Source organism: Balaenoptera musculus, chromosome 19 (assembly GCF_009873245.2).
Source record: "Balaenoptera musculus isolate JJ_BM4_2016_0621 chromosome 19, mBalMus1.pri.v3, whole genome shotgun sequence".
NCBI lineage: Eukaryota > Metazoa > Chordata > Mammalia > Artiodactyla > Balaenopteridae > Balaenoptera > Balaenoptera musculus.
The window spans coordinates 53,963,871-53,989,006 of record NC_045803.1 but is presented as its reverse complement, the minus strand read 5'-3'; the positions used below and the strand labels follow the sequence as shown (position 1 = coordinate 53,989,006).

At 48.1% G+C, this 25,136-nt stretch overlaps 1 protein-coding gene across 1 annotated transcript in view; it reads right to left on the bottom strand.

Annotated features, from left to right (window-relative positions):
* PLCG2 (phospholipase C gamma 2) overlaps positions 1-25,136 on the bottom strand; it is a 152,042-nt gene that overhangs the window by 61,179 nt on the left and 65,727 nt on the right. The window contains 4 exon segments of the mRNA XM_036834873.1: positions 3,925-3,997; positions 4,922-4,965; positions 17,214-17,297; positions 18,822-18,906. Of these exon segments, the coding sequence (XP_036690768.1) occupies positions 3,925-3,997; positions 4,922-4,965; positions 17,214-17,297; positions 18,822-18,906 (286 nt within the window).

The window sequence follows — 25,136 nt, the reverse complement described above, 5'->3', positions numbered from 1 at the left end:
CACGGCATTGTGTGAGCAATCGTCATCCTCCCACGACATCTCGTTTACTCCAGAAAACTCTGCAGGTCATACACTGTCATCGTCATTTTACAGACAAGGAAAGAGAAGCTCAGGACATCACACACGATGATCCCAACTTCACACAGTTAGTAAATAGGAGAGCTGGGCTTCCAAATAACTGAACTTTGGAAAACAGACATAGAATCAGTCCAAATCAGTGAAGTAGTGCTTCTCAGACAACAGTAACGTCTGAAAGATACGTGACCAGTTCAAAAACAGCTTCTGCACGGTCTCAGAACTTCGAAAGCCCTTTAGAAAAAGAATGTATAACATAAAGTAACTTTATTGTTTTCCTCTCCAAACCCTAAAACCCCAAATATTCATAGACAAAAGGATGACAGCTGACCCACAGATTCAACTTTGACTCATGTTTTCTGGGTTCCAAATATTCTAAAATCTCTACCTTTAAGAATCATAAATGCAGATGTGCTATCAGACGTGTGCGGTTGGATGGGAAGGGTCAGATCAGGATGTTTGAAAGAAGGAAAAGCATAAGGGCAGACACAAATGAGGTGGGTGCAAATCAACAATAAGCCTTGCTGTTCATCCTTGCAAATCTACTTGGATAAAGGACGCCCAATAGCTGGGAGCTGGGGGAGCACCCAGTTCATTTGAATACAACAGTGATGCAATCCTTGAATACCAGAACATGAAACTCAAATTGTAGGATACTTAATGCAAACGCCTTGCCAGCCCTAGACGCCCCCAAAAGGCCAGAAGCTTCCTGCTTCCTTCTCCTAAAAAGCTTTCGCATAACAAAAACACGGGTACTGGACTTCCCTGGTGGCGCAGTGGTTAAGAATCCGCCTGCCAATGCAGGGGACACGGGTTCGATCCCTGGTCCAGGAAGATGCCACATGCCGCAGAGCAACTAAGCCTGTGCACCACAACTACTGAGCCTGTGCTCTAGAGCCCATGAGCCACAACTACTGAGCCCACGCACCCAACTACTGAAGCCTGCACACTCCAGGGCCCGCGAGCTGCAACTACTGAACCTGCATGCTACAGCTATTGAAGCTCGCGCACCTAGAGCCCGTGCTCCGCAACAAGAGAAGCCACCACAATGAGAAGCCCGCGCACTGCTCACCACAACTAGAGAGAAAAGCCGGCGTGCAGTAACGAAGACCCAATGCAGCCAAATAAATTAATTACTTAGTTAATTAAAAAAAAAAAACAACACATGGGTACTTAGCTGCTATAACCTGGAACTGCACTGGCTGTAAATAAGAAATCTTCTGCCTAAAGGAGTTTAAAATATGAATAGTCTGGGAGGGGGTAGAAAAATGTATCTACTTGGTATGGGGTATTGAGTTGGGCAACTATCAATATAATAATGAAAATGATCAGAGTATTGATGAGAGGAACAAGCATGGTGAGGCCGTCAGCACTGGGCAGGGGCAGCCCTCCGGGTTCTGTGCTCACGCTTGTCACATGGTGGCTCATTTAGAACTCACACAAGCCCAGGCAGGACATATAATATTATTCTCCAGTTATATAAATAAGAAAACTGAGGTTTCAGTCATTAATTAAGTTGACCTAATGATGAGCCCAAGACCAACGCAGGTACATCAGTTCCGGGTCAGTTAGCGTCACCCATGCCTCCCAGGGCTGGACTGCGGCACATTTAACCAGCCTCCGAATGGAAATTCAGATCAGTTCCAAGTTCTCACTTCTATTCAAAATGCTGCCATTATTTCTTTAGGATAAGTTCCTAGGAGAGCAATTATTTAATCAAAGTATATAAACCTTTTTTCAAAGTTTGCATTTTAATTGTGTATTGCCAATGTGTCTTCTACAAACCTGTACTAATTCGCACACCAAGTGCTACAGTGGCTATTCCACATACGAGCATCCACCACCCCCAACAGACGTCCTATGTCACTGACTCTGCTCCATGCCAGCGTCCCACAGAGCGCTGGGAGCTGGGACACTCAGGGTCCACGGGACGGACGGCTCAGAGGCCCCAGCCCTGGCAGCACATCTTGTTCCCATCACGCGCACTCACACAGATGCTCGTGGGCTGCCTGCGTCCTAACTCCGGGATGCGGGATCCTGACGGCCTGTACCTTGCTCCCGGCCCACAACCCTGATCTCTGAGGGCAGCCCAGCCACCGGGCCAGCGTAGGGAAAGCCTGAGACCCTCCCCTGGAATAAAATTACTGAGCACGAGGTGGTGGATTCCAGGATATAAGACGACTTGTCTCCAGGAGTTTAACCGTTTCACTTCCACGGCTCCCTACAAAACTGAGTAGTTCAGCTCAAGGAAGAGCACGGCGGAAAAGCAAACAGCCTGTGCCTCTCTCTCTGCGTCACTCTCCCAGCAGCACCGCACCTTGCATGTGATCGTGCTCAACAGAATTCATGGATCCCCCCTCGTTTCACCTGCCCTGGGTCGTAGTCTCAGGCGGGGCAAGGAAGCCTTCTCTTGGTCACTCCCATTCACCCCACGTGGGGAGAGCGTGACACCTCAAAGTCCTCGGTCACCAGTCATCATGAACCACAGCAGCTAACCGCCTCTGCACCTCGTGCAAGTGTGCGTCTGTTCGTTATTTTCCCTACAATCAGTGACATCTGAACATGGGATGTGTACTGTCTGACACTAAGAAATTCGTGTTCATTGAGAAAGGTGTAACAGGGGTATTATGGCCATGTTTTCTAAAAAAAAAAAAAAATCATAAGAGAGACATATTGAAGTATTTTCAAATGGAATGATACACAGTCCAGGGTTTACTTTAGAATTCACCAGCAAAGAAATGAAGAAGGAAGGAAGGGAAGGGAGACATGTGGGGATGGAGATGGAGGATGGATGAAATTAAAGTGGCAAAATGTTCTTAACTTTGTAATCAGAGTGATGGGTACAGGGTGTTTATGATGCCAGCCTGTCTACTTCTGTGTATGTTTGAGATGTTCTACAATACGAAGTATTTTTTTAAAGTAAATGAACTGAATATTACTATGAAAAAGACTATATATTGTTATTATGAAAAAGAGTCTATTAAAAAAAACTAAATAAAGAGAATAAAAGTAAATGAAACTCCAGTGATATAAATAAAAATTTGAAATAGATATGTGACTATGCATATATATACGTACTCATACATACACACAAAGATCAAGACCATCTTGTCTAATCCCCACAATTCTGAGAGGTAGGGTTCTCACCCCCACTTAAAGAGGAGGAAAGTGGGGCACAGAAAGGTCAAACCACCTGCCCAAGGTCACACAGCTAGTGAGAGGATGCCAGGTTTCTCTCACTCTAACTCAGTTTCTCAGCCGAGGCACTGCTGACATGTGGGGTTGGGTAGTTCCTTGTTAAGGGGCGGGGGGCTGGCCTGTGCACCTCTGGATGTTGAGCAGCATACCTGGCCTCTACCCACCAGATGCCAGGGGCAGCCATTGCCCTGGGGCAGAACCGTCCCCTAGAAAACCACTGCCCACCACAAACTCTGACTCAGCCACCAGCTCGGAGCCCACACGCAAACATTCCGGGAGACATCCACACGTCATTTGTTTAACGACAGCTGTGCCACCTCATCCCCCAGAGGACCCCCAGGCTCGTCCACCTTAGTCACACCCTCCGTGCGTCAGGGAAGGCTTCCTGGGGAAGCGACACCAGAGGTGAGCTGGGGGGAGGAGCAGAAGCCGGCAGGTGAGGGCACCGTCCACCCGCCCTGGGGTGTTCTCCTTCCCTTCCTCCATCTGGAGCCTGGGAAAGGGGCTGATGAGAGGCCAATCTTACTCCAGAGTCTAAGCCCCCACGGCAGCACTGAGCAGGGAGACGACACCTGTTTCATGACGGCAGGTGGTGAGAAGGTGAGCAACCGCTGGGGCAGCCCCACCCCAGGGGTCCTGCTGTCCTCTCACCTGCTGTTCATGTAAGAGGAACCGCTGGAAGTCGTGCAGGTGAACAGCGGAGGCATCCGGCCGGTCGGTGTTGCTGTCCTCGGGGAAAGGGAGGGTGTTGAGAGAGGGCCATCCAACAGGCAGGAGGCGATCCCAGCCAGCAGGACGGCCACCCAGACACCCTGCCGAGTCCCCCCACCCCGCAGAGCCAGGTGCAGGCTGGCCAACAGGAAGACGAAGGTGTTCTCTCTTTACTAAACACTCAAGGTCCAAAAGTCTGTTGTCTCTGAGTGTGTTTCTAACCTTCTTTCCTAACCAGCTTCATGGTCCAACACTAATCTTTTCATTAAAATACCACATAAGAATTGGATTCGTTTTATATACATTTTGGAGTCTTGGGGTTTCTGGATTAGAATGTAACAGAGGGAACAGCTGCCAGGGCACCCTCATCAATGAGGGCTGCTTCCAAAAAGCAGGCCCAGGTCAGCGGGCCGCAAATCACATTCTAGGCGCTATTAACTCCATGGCAAACATTTCTCCCAGGTAGACAGGCTTGGAGGACATAGAACACTTTATAATTAGGGGAATTAGTAAGTGTAGTAGAGGCCCTGACAAGTCCTGCAGCACTTAGGTTTTAATAATAATATCATTATCACTATTTACGAGCCCTGCCACGCACCACATGAAGCACTTGATATGCTTCAACTCACCTGAATTCAGTTCACTCTGCTTAGCCAGGAATTTCCCCAACTCACCTCTGGGAAAGGAGGTCCTGAAGCAAGCAGGCTTCTCTACAGAACCTTCTGGGCCACCCTCCCAACATTCCACAAGCCCTGCTGCTGTGCATGTTTATTCGTGGCACAGGCTTGGGATGGCCAGTTCCCCAATAGGGGGACCCCACCAGTGCCTGCCGGAGAGGTGACCCCCTGGAGTTCTGATGGCAAGGCTGGGGGGACCCACAAGGGCACCAACGCCCGGCACAACCGCCCAGAACAACAACCCCGCAGAGGTGCCTCACCCCAAGATGAACACGGAGGAATCCTTTTTGAATTCATCAAGAATCTAAAATAGAAAACAGAAGGGACACAGCCATGAAACAAGAACGTTAGACAAGTCGAGCCACTTAATGCAAATAAAGAGATTTTTTTGCGTTAAAAAATTATCATTGTCATTTATGTGACTTGCAAATGTTCAAATATTTACATCTTTACACAAAAGGTGGAAGTCTTCCTCACCCCTTGCAAAGTCTTTTTTCTGAAAAGCAATCACTTGATAATTTGGCAGGTCTCCGTCTAGAGTTTGTTTTACGGATATTCATTTAATTCTATCTTATATTATATTACATCTATGTCTCCCAACTTTTTGCTGTTGTTTCAAGCTTTACGTATTATTCAGCAGCCTCAAATTGCCCTACCTCACTACTTTCAAAACCCACACTGTATTCCATAGTATGTCTGTCTTTCAATTTTCTGCTATTGTATCCAGTATTACAAAGAATGTTCATGCATATATATCTTTGTCCACTTGTGCCAGCATTTCCATTGGGTAGATTCCTGGGCAGGAAAATGCCTGGACACGGGGTGTATACTTCGGCAGATTCACCGAATTGCTTTCAAAACAGCTGTCCTGACCAGCATGCCCACCAGAGAATGCACACCCTTTTCTGCACCCTCACTGGTCCATTTCCAATCCTGAATATTTCAATGAGCTCATTTCTAATCCTTGAATTCAAGAGAAAGAGAGAAATATTGGACAGCTCTGGTCCTACACTTCATGGCCTACTGGTCTCCCAACCACTGATGGAAGGATGGCAAGCTCCTCCACCAGGAAGGTCTGGGGTCCCCCAACCCCCAGCCTCCACTCGCACCAGCTCACTGGCCAAGCATTTTCCACGTGCACGCGCACGCATGCACGCATGCACACACACGCCACACACACGCACACCCATGCTGCGTCCATTTCTGGTTAGGTAGCATCACTGAAATAATCTTTAATGAGACTGCGATTGGATAAGCATTTGAGTAATTCAGGGCACAAATGGAAATGCAGCTCCCGGCAGGTTACAAATGCTAATGATATAAAACAACTCTTGCTCTAGATTCCCCAAGTCCTCTTGCCAACCTGCTTGCACTCCAGGATGACGTGGAAACTCAACGTTCTAGAAAAGGTATCCACAGGCCCCTGGGAAGAATCAGGAGATCTGCATAAGTCTGTGCAAATTTTTTTTTTTTTTTCTGGAAAGGTGATCCATAGCTTTAATGAGCATCTCAAAGAAGTAGGTCACGAAGAAAGATTAGGAGTCACTCTTTTAGAATGACTTAGAAGTACTTCCTTTCACTTATGTGTCATTTACAGCATGGTTATTTATTTTAAAAAGAAAAGGGATTTTAGGCAGTGCCCCCTGTTTGTTATCTGGAGTCATTTGGCCCTTAGATCACTGGGTCAATCTGGTGCTTAAGGCCGGATCCTTCCCAAACCCAAATCCCAAAACTGGTTTCCCGGGGCTTCCCTGGTGGCGCAGTGGTTGAGAATCTGCCTGCTAATGCAGGGGACACGGGTTCGAGCCCTGGTCTGGGAAGACCCCACATGCCGCGGAGCAACTAGGCCCGTGAGCCACAATTACTGAGCCTGCGCGTCTGGAGCCTGTGCTCTGCAACAAGAGAGGCCACGATAGTGAGAGGCCCGCGCACCGCGATGAAGTGGCCCCCGCTTGCCGCAACTAGAGAAAGCCCTCGCACAGAAACGAAGACCCAACACAGCCATAAATAAATAAATAAATAAATTAAAAAAAAAAAAAAAAAAACTGGTTTCCCTACATCTGGAGAAAGGTCATCTGTGACCCCCCCTTCAACTGTCCACTCCATGTGGTCCTTACTTAAAGCCAGCCCCTTCCTTTCCTTGCCTTGCAATGATGTACAGAAAAAGCTGCACCCCTTTAAGCTACATGAGGAGCTGGGGTGAAGGAGGAGGTGCCTCTACTGTGGAGATGCTCCAGAGCCAGGAAAGACGGGGAGCGACGCCTCAGCTTCCCCACTCCTCTGCCTGCAATCTCCTGTCACCCCATTTGCCGAACCCCCTGGAGGCAGAGGTGCCTGGGAACTTGTTTGTAAGAATCAGTCCCTCGGGGTACAGAGCAGGGCAGAGAACGGACTAAAATCAAAGAGGCAAATATGACCAGCCCAGGGCTCACCACTCAGGTAGCACACGTGGAAGCAAAGCCAGTTCTCTCAGAATTCAAAGGCCAAGCTGCCTGAGGATATGTTAGGAGATGGGCAGAATGCACTGGGGGGCAGGGGTCATGGGAAGTGGGAGAGAGGAATCAAGACGATTCCTGGGCTCTCCCAATGGGGCGGCCAGGTATGGGTTCACAGCAATGGAGATGGGGGGGTGGTGCTGAGTATCACGACGCCTCTTCTGGACATTCTAGTGTGAGATGCAAGGCAAGCCGGCAGTCAGGAGAGTCTGGCATTCAGGGGAGACGTGGGGGCCGGAGACATGTTTCTGGGAGTAATCAGCATAAAGATGCTATTTGAAGCCGGGGGACCAGACAGGATCACACCAAGAGTACACAGATAAGACAAGAGCTCTGCGGACTGAGTTTTGGGTAGGGATGTACAAAAAACAGCAATAGCATGGTGGGTCTTTTCCTGAAAGCAGCTGGGAGGCCATTCTGGGGGTGCAGCGGGTACTGGGCGTTTCTCCCCCTGGGTGCCAGCATAACTGCAGGGAAAGCTGTCCCTCACCACCTCTGGCCACAGACGCTTGAGGACACGCCAGTGCGTGTGAGCAGGGGGCTGGCTGATGAGCTGACGGGCACTGGATGGTCCCCCATGGGGTCCACTCAAGACTCTTGGGGACCAGCGGGTTGGTGGGGCAGAGGGTAGTCACCAGCTCCCTCTGGCAGCAACTAGTTTAACAACTGGTTTCAGCACTTGCCAGCTAAGCACCGGCCTCACCTGGGTCATGCCAACCATTAGATGCCAAGAAACTGAAGACCCAGCCAAGGAGGTTGAGAGCCAGCAGAAGGCGAGGTACGAGAAGAAGGAAGACAGTGCAGCATCCAAAAGCCAAGTGACAATATCAAGGAGAGAGTGACCCACTGTCACGTGGCTCACATGCCACGGAGCGAACAAAACAAAGACCAGAGGATGGACCACTGTACTTGTCAAGGCGGAGGTCAATGGTGATGTGACAAGATGAACTGCTGTGGCATAGGAGGCATGGAAACACGACTGGAATGGGCTCCAGAGGTGGAGGGAGGGAAGGAAGTGCAGACGGTGGTGTAGATGGCATTCCTGGAATAGGTCACTCTACAGGGTCAGAGAAATGGGGCAGCAGCCGGAAGGGGGAGGTGTGTCAGGAGGATGTTCTAAAGAAGGAAGAATGTGCAGCATGTGTTCTGGGTAGAACTGCATCCCCCAAAAGACATGTCCAAGTCCTGACACCACCTGTGAATGCAGCCTTATTTGGAAATAGGGTCTTTGAAGATGCCATCAAGTTAAGTTGAGTTCATGCTAGATTAGGGTGGCCCTAAATCCAATGAATGGAGTCCTTACAAAGAGGGAGATTTGCAGACAGACACACAGGGAGATGGTGCCCATGGGATGATGGCGGCAGAGACTGCAGAGGTGCGTCTACAAGGTAAGGAGCACCCAGGATGGCCAGCAAATGGCAGAGGCTGGAGAGAGGCAAGGAACAGATCGTCCCCTAGAGCCATCAGAAGGGGTGTGGCTCTGCCCACACCTGGCTTCAGCCTTAACCTCCAGAACTGTGAGAGAACAAAGTTCTGCTCTTTTAAGCCACTCAGTTGCGGGTCCTTTGTTACGGCCGCCCTGGGAAATGGATAGGGCATGTTTGCGAGCTGATGCAGGGCAGCCCCGATCTCAGTTAGTCCTCGTGCCAATCCTATTAGGAAAGCAGTAAAATAAACCCTGTTTCAGAAGCAAGAAACGGGCTCAGGGAGCACACATAATTATTCCAAGGTTATATACTGAGAACGTCAAGGGGCCAGAATTTCAACCCAGGTCCACCCTGGTCAATCGCCACTGCCCCACACAGTATCTGCAAAGGCACATAAAATAAATGACAACATCCTACCAATGAGGGCAGAATGCTCTAGATACTATGAGCACACAGAGGAGGCAGCAATTAATTTATCTTAGCATTACCGTGTACGGTTACAGGGCCAAATCCTACCAAGTCAGGGCATTCAGCCCTCTGTGACTCTGGGCAACACCTCTGACGCCCTGCGACCCCAATAAAGGCTCAATAAGGTCAGGGTGACGTCTGTTTAGTTGACCACTGTGCCTTCTTGAGTCACCCATTTATTGAATGGATGACTAAAATAATAAATTAATTTCTCTGGGGAAAAGTAAAAGGCTACAGGGAAACTAAATTAAAAGGCTACAGGGAAAAGTAACCTATGACTTTTGGTCCTTGGGAGAAGAGGCAGTTACCAGCTAGACAAGGGAAGGGGCCAAGCCAAAGGGAGGGGACAGAAATGACGGCCCAGAGGCCCCGAGGTCCACCTAAGGTCAGGAAACTGCATCTTCCCATGTTGATGTGGGTGATCACATCCCCTGGGGCTGTAACTTGCCCTACACACTCTCTGTGCTTTGCAGGTCATGTGAAGCGGCCATGGGGGCAAACTGCAGTGACAGGAAAGCTAAGCAGATTCACTGCTAACTTCTGCACTGTGGACCCTTCTCTCCCCTGACCACTGATTAGGATATCTGTGATATTCCCTAGACTCCTCCACCAACACGTGACAGAATGTTAGTCGCTCTCTTCCCACACGCTCGCACCCACGGAAAATCTGGAAGAGTAAACACCAAACTTCTTATTGAATGTATAATTGCAGGTATAATCATGGGTAGGTTTGCAGGTATTTTAATTTCCTTTTTATTTTATAATGCACTTCCAACTTTTATGGACTGAATATGCATTACTTTGCTTGTAGTAAAATGTATCCAGATACCAGAAACAAATTTCCTGTCGAGGGCTGCCTAGCCTTCTGCTTCAGTACATGAGGTATCAAAGGACATGCTGGGAAATCCACTGATTGTGACCAAGATGGTCTTTTTTTAAAAATTTATTTTATTGAAGATCACAATGCTGTGTTAATTTCTGCTGTACAGCAAAGTGATTCAGTTATACAAATATATCTGTATAGATATCTATATATTCTTTTCCATTATGGTTTATTACAGGATATTGACTATAGTTCCCTGTGCTATACAGTAGGACCTCGTTGTCTGTCCATTCTCTATATAATAGTTTGCATCTACTAATCCCAAACCCCCAATCCATCCCTCCCCCACTCCCCCTGCCCTCTCCCTTGGCAACCACGAGTCTGTTCTCTATGCCTGTGGGTCTATTTCTGTTTTGTACATAACTTCAGTTGTGCCATATTTTAGATTCCACATATAAGTGATATCATATGATATTTGTCTTTCTCTTTCTGACTTACTTCACTGAGTATAATAATCTCTAGGTCCATCCATGTTGCTACAAATGGCATTATTTCATTCTTTTTCATGGCTGAGTAATATTCCGTTGTGTATATGTACCACATCTTCCTTATCCATTCATCTGTTGATGGACATCTAGGTTGTTTCCATGTCCAAGATGGTCTTTTAGAAACAGGACGGAGAGCAGGAGCACCAGAGGCCAGCTGCCCCCACCTCCTCCCGGGGGGATTCTGCCTCGTAAACACAGGCTGACGGCGACAGTAGATACCACATTCTGACGGCAGCTTTGCATGCCAGACCCTCTGCTGGGTGACTGAGACCTTCCGGTTCTTTTTTCTTCTACCAGTTCTTTTAATCTTTGCAACAACCATCTAGGATACCTACCGTCACCCCACGACGGTCAGGAAATTTAACGTTGCACCTAGCTAAAAGCAATGCTAAAGGAAAATCAGTGCCACCTTAAATTATAGCAGAGTTGTTTTCTACTTCAACAGGCAAACAAGCAACAGAAATCACCTATATTCAGACCCCAGAGGGATAGTAATGGGAAGGCAGAGGGCTGTGTGTGTTTATGTTCCCTGGCACCTTGCAAGGCTGGGAAAGCATTTGTTCTTTCAACTGCAATGGACATAATTTGTGAGCCGATTACTGATTATTTGTGAGCTGCTGGAGAGCGACTCAGACTTGGGTTCATGGGAACCCATGGTGGACAGACGGCCCCAGGATCTCCACCTCCTGGTATTCAGACCCTTGCCTTATCCCTGTAACTTGCAGAGGTGATGGATGTACACAATTATGTGCATATGATTACATGAGGATGCTTTTATATGCTTGGAGAACCTGTCTTGCTGGCTTTGAGGAAACAGACAGCCATGCAGGGAGCCCCATCCGTGGAGAAGCCGTGGGCAGCCACTAGGAGCTGCGGGCAGCCAACAAGAAGCTGGAGCCCTCACTCCTACAACTGCAAGGAACTGAATGCTGCTACCACCGCGTGAGCACGGAAGCCGACCTTTTCCCATCTGACCCTCAGATGAGACCACAGCCTCAGTGGAAATCTTAAACGCAGCTTTTTGTGAAACCCCAAAGCAGAGAATCCAGCTAAGGCACACCTGGATGCCTGAGCCCCAGAAACTGAGAGAGCAAACGTGCATCGCGGTAATACTGTTACGTACATGCCAGCAATACAGAACTCACACACGTAATACGTAAGCAATTCATAAGTAATACAGAACCCTAACGCATTTCCAAAGTAGTCTACTAGAGGGTACCAAGAAGAGAGCACGTGAAACGCCAGGGGGTAACAACAGATGAATCAACAGTAACCCCACCACCTAATCCCATGGGGCTGAAACTCCAGTCCTGGGCCGAGAGCAAGAGTGATATTAGTCAACCATCTTCACGTATAATCAGGGCCTGTAAATGCAGACCCCCAGCCTCCAGTAACCAAGGGGGTACTTCACAGGTTTGCTGGGGAGGCAGCAAAGTAGCAGTGATGAAGCTGGGTATTAGATTCAAATATTTAAGGAAGAAAAAATACAACGTCTTAGGTTTGCTTCAAAACCATCTGAGAAGAGGGAGGTGGGTAAGGGCATAGATGAAATAAGATGACCACGTTGACCACTGCTGAAAACTGGCTGCCAGGTGCTTGGGGGTTTGTTATACTATTATCTCTGCTTGTCTCTGTTTGAAATTTCCCTTAATACCAAAGTTTAAAAAATTAAAAAGAAGTATCAGTGGGTGGGCAGTGAAGCTGAGCACAGAACTCAAATTCTAGCTCTGCAGCTTACTAACCTCATGACCTCCAGCAAGTAACCTGAGCGTCAGCAACTTCATCCACAAAATGAGGGTAATAACAGTACCTCTCCCACAGGGTTGCCAGGAGAATTAAATGTATGTAAGACGTATAGCACAGCGCCCAGCACAGAGTTCACACTTAGGAAATGTTAGCTCTGATCTTTATTCACAACACTGTTATGACAGCCTAGTTAGAGATATATCCCCTCCCCAGGGGGACACACATGGAATTAAATTTCTTATCTTCCTGCTGCTGCCAAACTTTTGGAAGCTTTGAGGCTTCACGGCAGCAACGTAAGCGGGTGGTTAGACACAAGGAGGGACTGGCAACTTCAAGTTGGAAACCTATAGCGACTGATAAGCAGGACCCCACTCCCTGGATTTAGGTCTGGGCATCGTCAATCACCGTGAATGGTCCTGTCTCCCCAAGGAGCCCAAGAAAGCCAGCTGTGCCCCTAACAGCACAGAGGCAATGCTTTTCTCTGCCCTGAGCTTCCAGTGAGGAGCTCAGTAAGTAAATGATATGCTGACAGGGGAGAAGCATTTACCTACACAAGAGCAGTGAGGCTTCTCAAGTTGGCCAGTAACTATCTATAGAGCCTGGGGCTTTGTTATTCAAATTCCAAGTCACTGAATTAAAATATGCGGTGGCCAGACTGGACAGTTATACCCTCCAATGATGGAGAGACTGTTGACCCAGAAGGTCTTAGGGACTGGGTAGGTGACATAAATTAGCAGAGAGAGCTGGATGGGGGGTTGGGGGAAGGGCTGGGGCAAACCAGAGAAAGCATGCTTCCCTCCGCTCAGAGGTTGCCAAATATAGCCAGATCTCGATTTTTTTTTTTTTCCCAAGAGAAATGAAAAATCTGGATCTTAATAAGAAATCTCCCAAGTTTTAAATGTAGGCAGTTCATTTAAAAAACATTTAAACCATTAGGCCAAGTACAACCGAATGCTGGCTGAATGTGGCGCTCTGGCCACCAGGGTAACCTCTGGTACGTACAGATGTTTTTCCCCAAAACTGGGCCATCTAGGGTACCCCCGGAGGACTCAGGGATTCTGCAGAAATCTGACTCAAATTTCTTTCTCTTCCTTCTCCCTCTCAAACACACATACATAAGCTTTAGAAAGAACCACAATGAAAAGCGCTCTTATGTGGAATTTTATCACGGTGGAGATCATCAGTGGTGGGTAACCTGTATTGGCAGATGCAACAGCTTTTATGGGAACCTTATTCCCAAGCTTTGCCTGCTCTCTGCCTGATGAGACAGTATCTCGAAATTTCCAGACAAACGATTATAAAACCTGTTTTTTACAACTACTTATCTTGAGTGAATCAAGTTTTTCTCAGTCCTGGTCAACTGCCTAAGACAGCAATTGTCATTATTCTGGATTTCATTTATATACTATCATCACAACATTTTCATTGCTCCCAAGAATTGATTATAAATGAAAGTTATAGCTTTTAACGTAAAAAGTGTTTTGATCCGCTTTTATGCAGCAGTTTTCTTAATTAAGGTTTCGTATAAAAAAGGGGAGCGGGGTTAGATAGCTTTAAAATTGTATAACCAATGACCTGATTTAATACCTTCATTTTACAGAGGAGGCTGAGTGACGGGGGAAAAGATGGCTTTCCTCAAAATCACTTGGTCAGGTAGAGGTCAAGTTGGGGCTGGAATCCAGGTCTTTCAACTCCCAAAGCCTACGATCTTTCTACTCTATTTGGCAAAACAAGAACTAATTATCATTTGTGTGGAAAAGTGAACACACTGCAACTGAATCTTTTACTCTATGAAATAATGTATTCTCCCCCAATCTAGGCAGACAAGAAATGCTTCTCCCATTTCTCTACCTCAGATACATCCGAAGTCCCAAGGCCAGTGGTCACCTATCAAGAGGCCTCACCCTGCGGCCAGCCTGCAGGCAGAAGACAACTGATAACTGACTTTCACACTCATCGCTTTAAAATGCCTGCACTCTTGACCTCCAATCCCTCGGCAGTCCTCCCCAGAGCCTGGTGGGGCAGGAATCACAGCCCCGATTGCACGGATGAGAAGACCGAGGCTGGGAGTGCTCAGTGGCTGGCCCAAGATCACAGAGCCGAAGAAAGCAGATCCGTCTTGCTGCAAGTCCTACCCACTCTCTGCTCCCTCGTAGCTCTGCTCTGGACCCACCTCGGCGCCCTGCAAAGCCCTTTTCCAACAGTAACAGCAGTAACCACCCACCAGGCACGGTGCTCCCTGCGTTGAACTGAAAGCCTCCCTTTTTAAGCCTTATGCTTTATGGGACATTTTTTTTTTTTATTGCAGAAGTAATGTGCTACTTGGAACAAGTTGAAAACGGAGTGGTGCAAAGACAAATTTAATTATCTCTCCTGAGCATCGTTCCAAATCCCTCCAGGACATACACAAAATCAACATCAAATGTGAGGGACTTCCCTGGTGGCGCAGTGGTTAAGAATCTGCCTGCCAATGCAGGGGGCACGGGTTCGAGCCCTAGTCCGGGAAGATCCCACACGCCGCGGAGCAACTAAACCCGTGCATGACAACTACTGAGCCTGTGCTCTAGAGCCCGCAAGCCACAACTACTGAGCCTGCGCTCTAGGGCCCACCTGCCACAACTACCGAGCCCGCGTGCCTGGAACCCATGCTCCGCCCATGCTCCGCGACAAGAGAAGCCACTGCAACGGGAAGCCTGCGCACCACAATGAAGAGCAGGCCCGCTCGCTGCAACTAAAGAAAGCCCGTGTGCAGCAATGAAGACCCAATGCAGCCAAAAATAAATAAAATAAACCACAGTAATCTATTAAAAAAAAACATTAAATGTGAGGTGTGTGTACTCTTCCATACCTTCTCCTTGTTCATAAAAACACTCACAAACATATATAGGAGGAGTACTGTTTGTTACCAAAAAATCAGACCTAGCTCCTTGCATGAATCTGCAGCTGGTTTTCCTCACAAAATACCATGAACATCCCTCCAGATGGACAGAAACACAACGGACTCAGGCTTCTTAATCAGCTGCACAGTGTCGCATAGTATGGATGGACCATAGCTTACCCAGCTTTTGCTCTACTGAGAGGCATTCAGATGGCTCCCAAGTATTTTGCCGGCGTAAGTAATGCTGCAATAAACAATCTAGTGATACACTCTTAGGTCTCAGTGCTTTCATTTCTCTAAAACAGAGCCCCCAAAATGCCACTGTCAGGTCAAAACGTATGCACATCTTAATTTAATTTTAAAATAGCATATTATCTTTTTTTTAATAAATTTATTTCTTTAAATTTATTTTTGGCTGCGTTGGGTCTTCGTTGCTGCGCGCGGGCTTCCTCTAGTTGCGGCGAGCGGGGGCTACTCTTTATTGCGGTGCGCAGGCTTCTCACTGCTGTGTCTTCTCTTGTTGCGGAGCATGGGCTCTAGGCGCGCGGGCTTCAATAGTTGTGGCACGCAGGCTCAGTAGTTGTGGCTCACGGGCTCCAGAACACAGGCTCAGTAGTTGTGGCGCACGGGCTTAGTTGCTCCGTGGCATGTGGGATCTTCCCGGATCAGGGCTCAAACCTGTGTCCCCTGCATTGGCAGGCGGGTTCTTAACCATTGTGCCTCTAGGGAAGTCCCAATAGCATATTATCTTAATCAAAAAACATATTCTCATTAACAAGGAATAAAAGTATAAAAAGAACAACACACAAAAATCCCTCAACCCAGAGATAGTTACTATTAATAATATGGTAAATTTCCTTCCAGAACAAGATGATAGAGTTAGTTGAACTTTTTTTACTTTAATAGGCTCAGACTAAATTCCAATCAGACTGACGGCCACTCATACTCCCACCACGAAGGTATGAGAGCACCATTTCCCCACACTGTCCCCATAGCTCTATCACATTTAAAACTTTTGCCAATCTAATAGATGAAAATATGATGTCACTGCCATTCCCACTTGATATTTCCTTGACTAGAAGGGAGACAGAACACTTCTCACGGGTCTCTTAGGAACATGCCGGACTTTGAAACACAGGGGAACCAAAAACATCATTCGATCATTTGCTCAAGAATCATCTCACCCATGCAGATGGCCGAAAGGCACAAGAAAAGATGCTCAACATCACTAATCATCAGGGAAATGCAAATCCAAACCACAATGAGATAGCACCTCAGACTCATCAGAGTGGCCATCATCAAAAAGAACACAAATAACAAACGCTGGGGAGGGTGTGGAGAAAAGGAAACCCTCCTACACTGTTGATGGGAACATAAACTGATGCAGCCACTGTGGAAAACAGTACGGAGGTTTCTCAGAAAACTAAAAATAGAGTTACCATACGACCCAGCATGTCCACTCCTGGGTATATATCTGAAAGAAACAAAAGCACTAATTCGAAAAGACACATGCACCCCAATGTTCATAGCAGCATGATTAATAACTGTCAAGATACAGAAGCAACCTAAGTGTCCATCAGCAAATGAATGGATAAAGAAGATGTGATAGATATACAGATACACACACACACACACACACACACACACACACACACAGTGGAATACTACTCAGCCATAAACAAGAATGAAATAATTGCCATTTGCAACAACACGGATGGACTTGGAGGGTATCATGCTAAGTGAAATAAGTCAGACAGAGAAAGACAAATACTATATGATATCACTTACACGTGGAATCTAAAAAAATACAACAAACTAGTGAATATAACAAAAAAAGAAACAGACTCACAGATATAGAGAACAAATTAGTGGTTACCAGTAGGGAGAGGGAAGGGAGGAGGGGCAGTATAGGGGTAGGGGATTAAGAGGTACAAACTACTACATATAAAATAAGCTACAAGCATATATTGTACAACACAGGGGCTATAACCCATATTCTATAATAACTATAAATGGAGTATAACCTTTAAAAATTGTGAATCACCATATTGTACACCCGTAACCCATATAATATTGTACACCAACTATACTTCAATTTTTAAAAGTAAGGTAAAATAAGACTATCAAAACCTTCAAAAAGTGAATGGGAAAAAAAGAATCATCTTACCAATTTTTGCTGTTCAAACATAAGTTTTTTATAGAAGAGATGGAACTGTTCAAAGCTGAGTTCATCTTTGTGTGCGCCTATTTCCTGTAAATATAAAAAAAAAAGTGACCACACGAGTTTTCTTGTCCACCACAAGAATGCCTCTTCCCTGTTCACAGAAATACCATGGCTCTGCTACAACACTAGTTAGAATCAAACTTGCATTCCTCTGAACCCAAACGTCCACAAGTTTCCTAATTTATCTGCCTGGAGAACATACCCACCAGGGATCCCTGGTAAGATCCTTCCCTTGACTCCCCAAAAGGGAAGGATCTTAGCCAGAATTCCAAGAGCCATAATGCAGAACTCCTCCTTTTGGGGGCAGAAGACACTTTCAAATCTAGACATATTTATAGGGTATGTACATATAGGTCATTTTTAAAAGCATAAGAAAATGAACCGAGCCTTTAGAATTAACAGAGCTCAACTCCAGTCAAGGTCTGTCCCCTGAATGGCTTAACAGCTTTGGGTAAATCACTTGACCCTCTCAGACCCTCCGTTTCTTCATCTGTAAAATGGGAGAACCACCATTACCCTCCTCGGACTTCCTTGAAACCAAACCAGATAACATCCACGTAGCACCTGCTTGGTAAAGGCTTGATAAAGAACAAAATTCCAACTACGTGGCTGTCAGTGGAAAATGCCTCTCCCATCTCTCTTCTGTCAGCCCCCACCCTTCTCTGGTTTTGCCTTCTTGGACTAGTTCGAATTATGGGGTGGGCCAAAAGATGGCTTGATAAGCCATAAAGTGGGTTAACTGTTCCGGGAGCTCACTGGTGTAAAAATGAATGAGCTTCTTCAGCTGAGGAATCCTGTGACATGCCCCTGCGAGTCCACCAACCGGGACTATTGGGATGGAGTGTTGTTGGGTTCCTTGACGAGAGTCAGTATCTCTCTGAAGGCCAGAAAGAATGCCTATGGATCACCTCCATCCTTACACCCTTCAGAACAGCCCCACCTGACCTACGCTATCCCATCACTCAGGGAATGACCTGCCCCACATCTACCAACGGCTTAATTACACAAGAACATAAACAAATTAAATGATGGGCGGAAGGAGGGATGGAGGGATGGGAGGGATGGGAGGATGGGTGGGAGGAAGGAACAGTGGATGAAGGGAGGGGTGGGTGCGAGGAGAGGGGAAGGGCAGAGAAGAGTCACCTCTGACAACTACGCTATCAGGACTTGCATACAAAATGCCACGTCCCTGGCAACCTACATAAGGAATCTTTCATAATATTTTCCAAAAGAAACACATGTGTTCATATTATTAAAAGGAAAACAGGCTGTGGGGTAGTGAGGGAAAGGGAAAGTTGGACTGGTGGAAATGTCCCAAGTCAAGCAGCTCGGTGAACATGGTCTTCGTGGATGACGTCCTCTGCCACGACTGAGAAAACGGGCCTAAGATCTTCACACAATCCCTCCGTCCGGACTAAGATGGATGAATCTGGAGGCGGGGGACTTCCCTGGGCACCATTCAATGGAGCTCAAAGGCACGTAGTGGCTTCATGGGAAAGGCACACGTAGCCCTGGGTTCACAAAATCGCCAGGCTGAGCTACAAAACTTACCACGAACTTATCTTTGAGGAACTTGGCGCTGCTCACTTTGAAGTTGACCAGGGGCAAGATGGTCTTCAACTCTCGGAGGCTGATGCTGCAAGAGAGGGGAACCCCAGCCCCGTCAGCCTTGAGGGGTGTCAACAGTGGAGGATTTGGCTACTCCTGTCAGCTCCCATCTCTATGAGAAGACCCGCCAACAGCTGTTAGCGAGCGCTAACGGGGAACAGAGACTCTGGGATCAAGACAGCCGATGTGCCAGGCTGGTCTCCACCCTTCAGGGGTGGCCGTGGACACGGATCACGCCGGAGATTCGCAGTGTGGGCAGACATGGTGTCAGATGACCTCGGCAGATACGAAATGTCACCGGGGTTCCAACCAAGAGGAGGTCGCTGAAGGCCCGAGACAGGGAGGGGAAGGAGCCAAACTTCTCTGAGCACCTACTATGTGCCAGGCCGCCCCGGGGATCTCCAGGCAATGACGTCACCTCGCCCCTCGCTACACTTGACTCCCCACACAGTATGCATTCTCGAGCCCCAGGGTTCAGAACAGGCAACGGGGATGGGGCCAGGGTATGCGGCTCAAGGTCGGAGCTGGTCTGACGACCTGAGGAGGTGGGCACCATTATCACTCCACGTGGCAGGTGAAGAAACCGAGGCTCAGAGACGTTGGGTGCTAGCACGCGGCGGAGGCGGACTCCAGGGCAGCCTGCCTCCGGGTCTGCCTGTAACCACTGCACGTGAAGCCTCTCAGGGAACGCCACGAACAGTGACGGAGGGTGGCGGGTCAAGGGCATGAGATCCAGACCCTCGTGGCTCCAGAGCCAAGTGTCCGGCAGAGCGAGAGAGGGTGGGCTGGGGGGCCTTTGGTGTGGCCAGAGAAAACTGTTCTGCCTTCTTGGAGACATCAGACTAGAAAGGGGCTGTGCGTGGCCAGGAAGGAAGTCTGCCCGGGCTGTGGGCAGAAACCGGCCCGGCTTCCGCCACAATGTCTACTCGGCCTCTGCCAGCACGCGCGGGAGGAAGCAGCAGGCCACACTTGGCAGCTGCCCCGGGAGACCGCCAAGAGGACTCCTGGCCACCCCAGTGTCCCCACCTCCAGCATCCCTGTCTCTCATCTAACGGCCTCCCTAACATCGGAGACCTTTATGGGCCACGTGTTCCCCACCTCCCACCACTCCTGCGGCAGCACCCAGGGCTTTCCCAGAGAGACGGTGAGGGCAGCACAAAGCCCCCGGCAGGCCCGGCGGCGCTGGCCGCGCAGAGAAGCGAGCAGGCTGGCTGAGACCCCCTCTCGGACCCTGCCCCCGGGGTGTCCACGAAGAGCTTGGCCAGGGCAGGATGAAGGGAGAGGAGCGGCGGGGGATGGCGCCATAAAACGAGGCAGGGAGAGGGTCTGGCCAAGCTGGTAGCCGAGGGGGCTCATCCAGGACCAAGGAAGAGATCAGAGTCCCCTGGGGAACCCAGAACTTCCAGGCAGAAACGGGGCCAAGAAACCTTCCCACACCCAGGAACACAGAGACTGCGGAGCTGGGAGCCAGTGCAGCTGCCGGGGGGGCCAGCGGAGCAAACACAGGGCCCGGGGGCGTGAGAATCTGCGCACTGGGGCATCTGAGCCCACCTGCTGCAAAGGTCCCGCCTTACAGTGGAGCAACTGAGCCCCCAGGTAAAGGCGGGGGCCAAAGAGCTTCTTTGGGCTCCTGTGCAGGGAGCTAGCCACTCCACTACCCTGCCCGCGCCTCGCCCTCACTCCCCGCTCTGGGCATGTAGACCAGGACTGGCCCACGGAGCCGCCGGCGGGCAGGAAGCCAGCAGCTCCCAACTTCACCCCTCTCCCCGTCCAGGATGTGTCATCAGATCTCAGCCAAGATCGTGGCCTGCCCTCTGGCCGTAACTCAGGACAGCTCTGCAGGGCCTCCCCGGAGCTCTCCACGGGGCCGGCTGAGGCCGTGACTGTGACTGCATCACAATCCAACGACTCCAGCTGCCTTCACAGGTGTGGACCCCTATACGCTCCCCATAAGCTTCCTGCACACAAACCCACGTCTCAGATTCTGTTTCCTGCAGGCTCAGCCTGCGACAGTGCGTTAGGGAAGCAGGGCAATCCCTTTGGGGAAGGATGGCCAAAACTACCCCCTCCCCACGGGCACTAAACAATCATGTCAGTTTCCCTCCTCAGCTTGGCATGGTCCCAGATCCTACAACACTGCACCCTGGGGCAGCCTTTACCAAACAACTGAGGTTGGCAGCCCCAGGAAACTTACCTGCCACCCTGAGGCTGGTAACCAACACCTCCACCACCCCCGGCTTCTTATAACAGTAATAAACATTCGTTAGTGTTTACCGTAAGCCAGGCACTGGCCAAGCACTCTTCACAAACGAACCCACTGAATCTTCAAACCAATCCCAGGGGGTAGGAACTATGATCTCTCTTACAGATTAGGAAACTAAGGCACAGAGAAGTTAAGTAACTTACCCAAACTCACACAACCAGTAAGTGTTAGTGCTGAGATTCAAACCTCAGCGCTGCCCAATAGAATTTTCTAGGATGATGGAAACGTCCTGGATCGGGGCTGTCCAATGCGGCTAGGGCGACCAAGGAACTGAATTTTTAAATTTTTATTTAATTTTAAATACTTTAGATTTAAATAGTCTCATGTGGACCGTGCAGCTCTAGAAGCCTGCTTCTCTAAGTAGGGTCCCTGGAACGCCAGTATGAACATCAGCTGGGAATTTGTTAGAAATGCTAATTCATGATCCCCATCCAGACCCAGTGAAACAGAACTTCTGCAGGACAGGCAGCGCACCTCTGTGGGTAAAGCCCCCGCAGGCTGTCCGACGACGTGCTGGAGCCAGGACTGCTGACCGCAGGGAACCTATTTGCATGCCTGCTGAAGACAGAACTGGACCACACACCTGCCTCCCACCTGCACGCCCGACCCTCCCGCCTCCTGAAGGCCAGGCTGAGCAAGAACAGGAAGTGCACACTCGGTCTATGCAAAGTCAGTGTCATATGCAGAGGGGCAAAGGGCAAAGGGGGAAAGAAATGTCCACAGAGACAACCTGCTCCCAGCCCATAGGTCTGCTGGCCCCCCTTCAGGACTCAGCCCGTGAGCCTCACCCTGAAGAATGCAATTCCAGTGACCACCCCCCGCCCCCAAAAGTTCAGGGGCTTTCGCAAGGGGTATTTTGACCAAAGAAGTTTTCACCTAATGCACTTGACCTCAGAACCTAATTCCCAGATAAGAGGCAACTAAACTCTAAAGACTCAAAAAGAGGGGGTTTCTGGAAACCTGGCCAAGATTAATGTTAAAAGATTCATGCCTTTGACACAGTCTCCCCAGGCCTGGAAATGTTATAAGGAAAGCTTCCAAAGCTAGAACGTTCTGGTTGTCCCTTGTTACAAGGCTATGTCTAAAAATGAAAAGGGAGGGCTTTCGTTCATCTGACCAACACTACAAAGACTGAACCAGCTGGATCACCAACCTCAAGAGCCCTCACCAGTGTGAACAGCAGCAACATGGGCAAGACTCTAAGAAAGCAGAGGGCATCCGGCCGACGGGACAGACTGGCTCTAAGACCGAGACTCCTACGATGACCCCAAAAACGCTTCTCGTGAGGGTCACTCCATACGTTCCCTCTGAACGCAATTCAGTGAAACTGTGAACATTAGGAAAAACCGGACACAAACTAAATGACAAACAAAAGGCAACTTTTCAAGCCAAATATCAGATCCCATTGGTTGAATTACAATGTAGGCGTTAATACTGTTCCCAAAGAGTTGCAACAAAATGTAAACATGCTTATGGTTTAAGGTGAGGTGAAAATAGTTTCCCCTCCTTTCATGTGGACTGGACTTAGTGACTGATTCCCAGAAAATAGAGCGGGGGCAGGTGGGGGGGTCTTTACAAAGGAGAGATCTGGAAGACACCACCTTGGCCAGGTAATCGAGGTTTCCATCACCCTTGACAAGCCATGGTGAAAGCAGGCACCTCTTGAGCAAGGTGAAGAAAAAGACCTTGGCCTCCGTGATATTCTTCCCAAACACAACCTCAGGTTACCCTTAACTCCAGTCTAATCATGACAAAAATATCAGACTAACACAGATGGAGGGACATGCTACAGAATACCTGAGACCTACTCCTCAAAACTGTCAAGGTCATGAAAGACAAGGAAAGATGGAGAAACCGTCACAGCCCAGAGGAGACCAAAGGGGCAGAACAACTAAGTACAATGTGGGGTCTTGGGTGGGATCCAAGACCAGGAGAAGGACACTGGTGGAAAAAATGGTGAATTCCAATAAAGTCTAGGGTTTACCTAACAGTCATATAGCAAACGTGGTTTGTCAAGTTTTGACATGAATGATGTGAACCGCAGGGAAAACTGCCCAAAGGGGTATATGAGAAATCTCGGTACCATCTTTGCAACTTTTTTCTAAATGTAACATTATTCCAAAATTTTTAAATTAGTTAAAGAAGAACACGATGTAAAGTCATATGTATAGTTACATTTTAATGAAGTAAAACCAACAACAAACCAATAAATGAAGTTGAGGATGGAAATCTACTGAAAAAAATTGTACCCAGAGTTAAACAGTGCCTACTATTTAATGTCAAATCCATACAAATTTTTTCTAGTTTTCAGTATTTCCAAAATATTCTATAATGAACATGAGTTACTTTCATAATATATATACACTACCAAATGTAAAATAGATAGCTAGTGGGAAGCAGCCGCATAGCACAGGGAGATCAGCTCGGTGCTTTGTGACCACCTAGAGGGGTGGGATAGGGAGGGTGGGAGGGAGGGAGACGCAAGAGGGAAGAGATATGGGAACATATGTATATGTATAACTGATTCACTTTGTTATAAAGCAGAAACTAACACACTATTGTAAAGCAATTATACTCCAATAAAGATGTTTAAAAAAAACAGAAAACATAGGCTTGGGGGTTCCCTGGTGGCCCAGTAGTTAAGCCGCTGAGGTTCTAATGCAGGGGGCGCCAGTTCAATCCCTGGTCAGGGAACTAAGATCCCACATGCCTTGCGGCACGGCCAAAAAAAAAAATTAAATAAAACATAGGCTTGTTTACCATATCTAAAAAAAATAGTCCATGTGATATTTTTAAACGGGCAAAGGACTTGCCTAGATATTTCTCCAAAGAAGATACACAAATGGCAAAAAGCACATGAAAAGATGCTCAAGGTCTGTAGTCATTAGGAAAATGCAAATCAAAACCAAAATGAGATACTACTTTACACCCACTGGGATGGCTGGAGGGAGGGAGGGGAGGGGAGGGTGGTGGGGGGAGGAAGGAAGGGAGGAAGGGAGGGAGGGAGGGAAGAGGGGAGGGAAGGAGGGAGGAGAGAAGGGGGGAAGGAGGGAGGGAGAGAGGAAGGAAGGAAGGAGGGAAGAGGGGAGGGAAGGAGGGAGGAAGGAAGGAAGGTTAGGTGTTGGCAAGGAAGTGAGAAAAAAATGAAATCCTGTTGCTCTGCTGGTGGGAATGTATAATGGTTGCAGCTTCTGTGGAAAACAGTAGGCAGTTCATCAAAAAATGGAAGAGTATTACCATTTGATCCTGCAATTCCACTTCTGGGTAATACACAAAAGAACTGAAAGCAGAGACTAGAAACCCATATTCACAGCAACAATACTCACAATAGCCAAAAGGTGGAAGCACCTGGAGTAAGTGTCCATGGACAGATGGACGGATAAACACAATGTGTTATGTGCATATAGTGGAATATTATTCGGCCTTAAAAAGGAAGGAAATTCTGACACTTGCTCCAGTAACGTGGATGAACCATGAAGAAAGCATGCTCAGTGAAGTAAGCCAGTCACAAAATGCAGAATCCTTCCACTCATATGCCCATAGGAGTCAAATTCACAGAGACAGAAAATATTGGATTGGCCAAAAAGGTCGTTCAGGTTTTTCCGTAAATGTCATTTTACAGAAAAACCTGAACGACCTTTTCGGCCAACCCAAGAGCACAGCAGTTACCAGCGGCTGCAGAGCGGGTAACAGAGTGAGGGCTTAATGGGTACAGAGCTTCAGTTTTGCAAGATGGGAAGAGCTCTGGAGACGGATGGTGATGGCAGCACAGCAACATGAACGCACAGAAGGGTACACTGAAAATGGCAAGTTTTATGTTATGTATATTTCACCACGTAATTTTCAGTCAAAGGAGGTCACGGTGGGGAAGGGAAGATTTCTGCCTTTTACCAGCTTAGTGATCAGTTAAGCCGCAGCTGACCGGCTAGGTTGCTGTGGACAAGTGATCTAACCTCTCCTGGCCTCAGCATCCTCATAAAACGGACCAGAGGGTG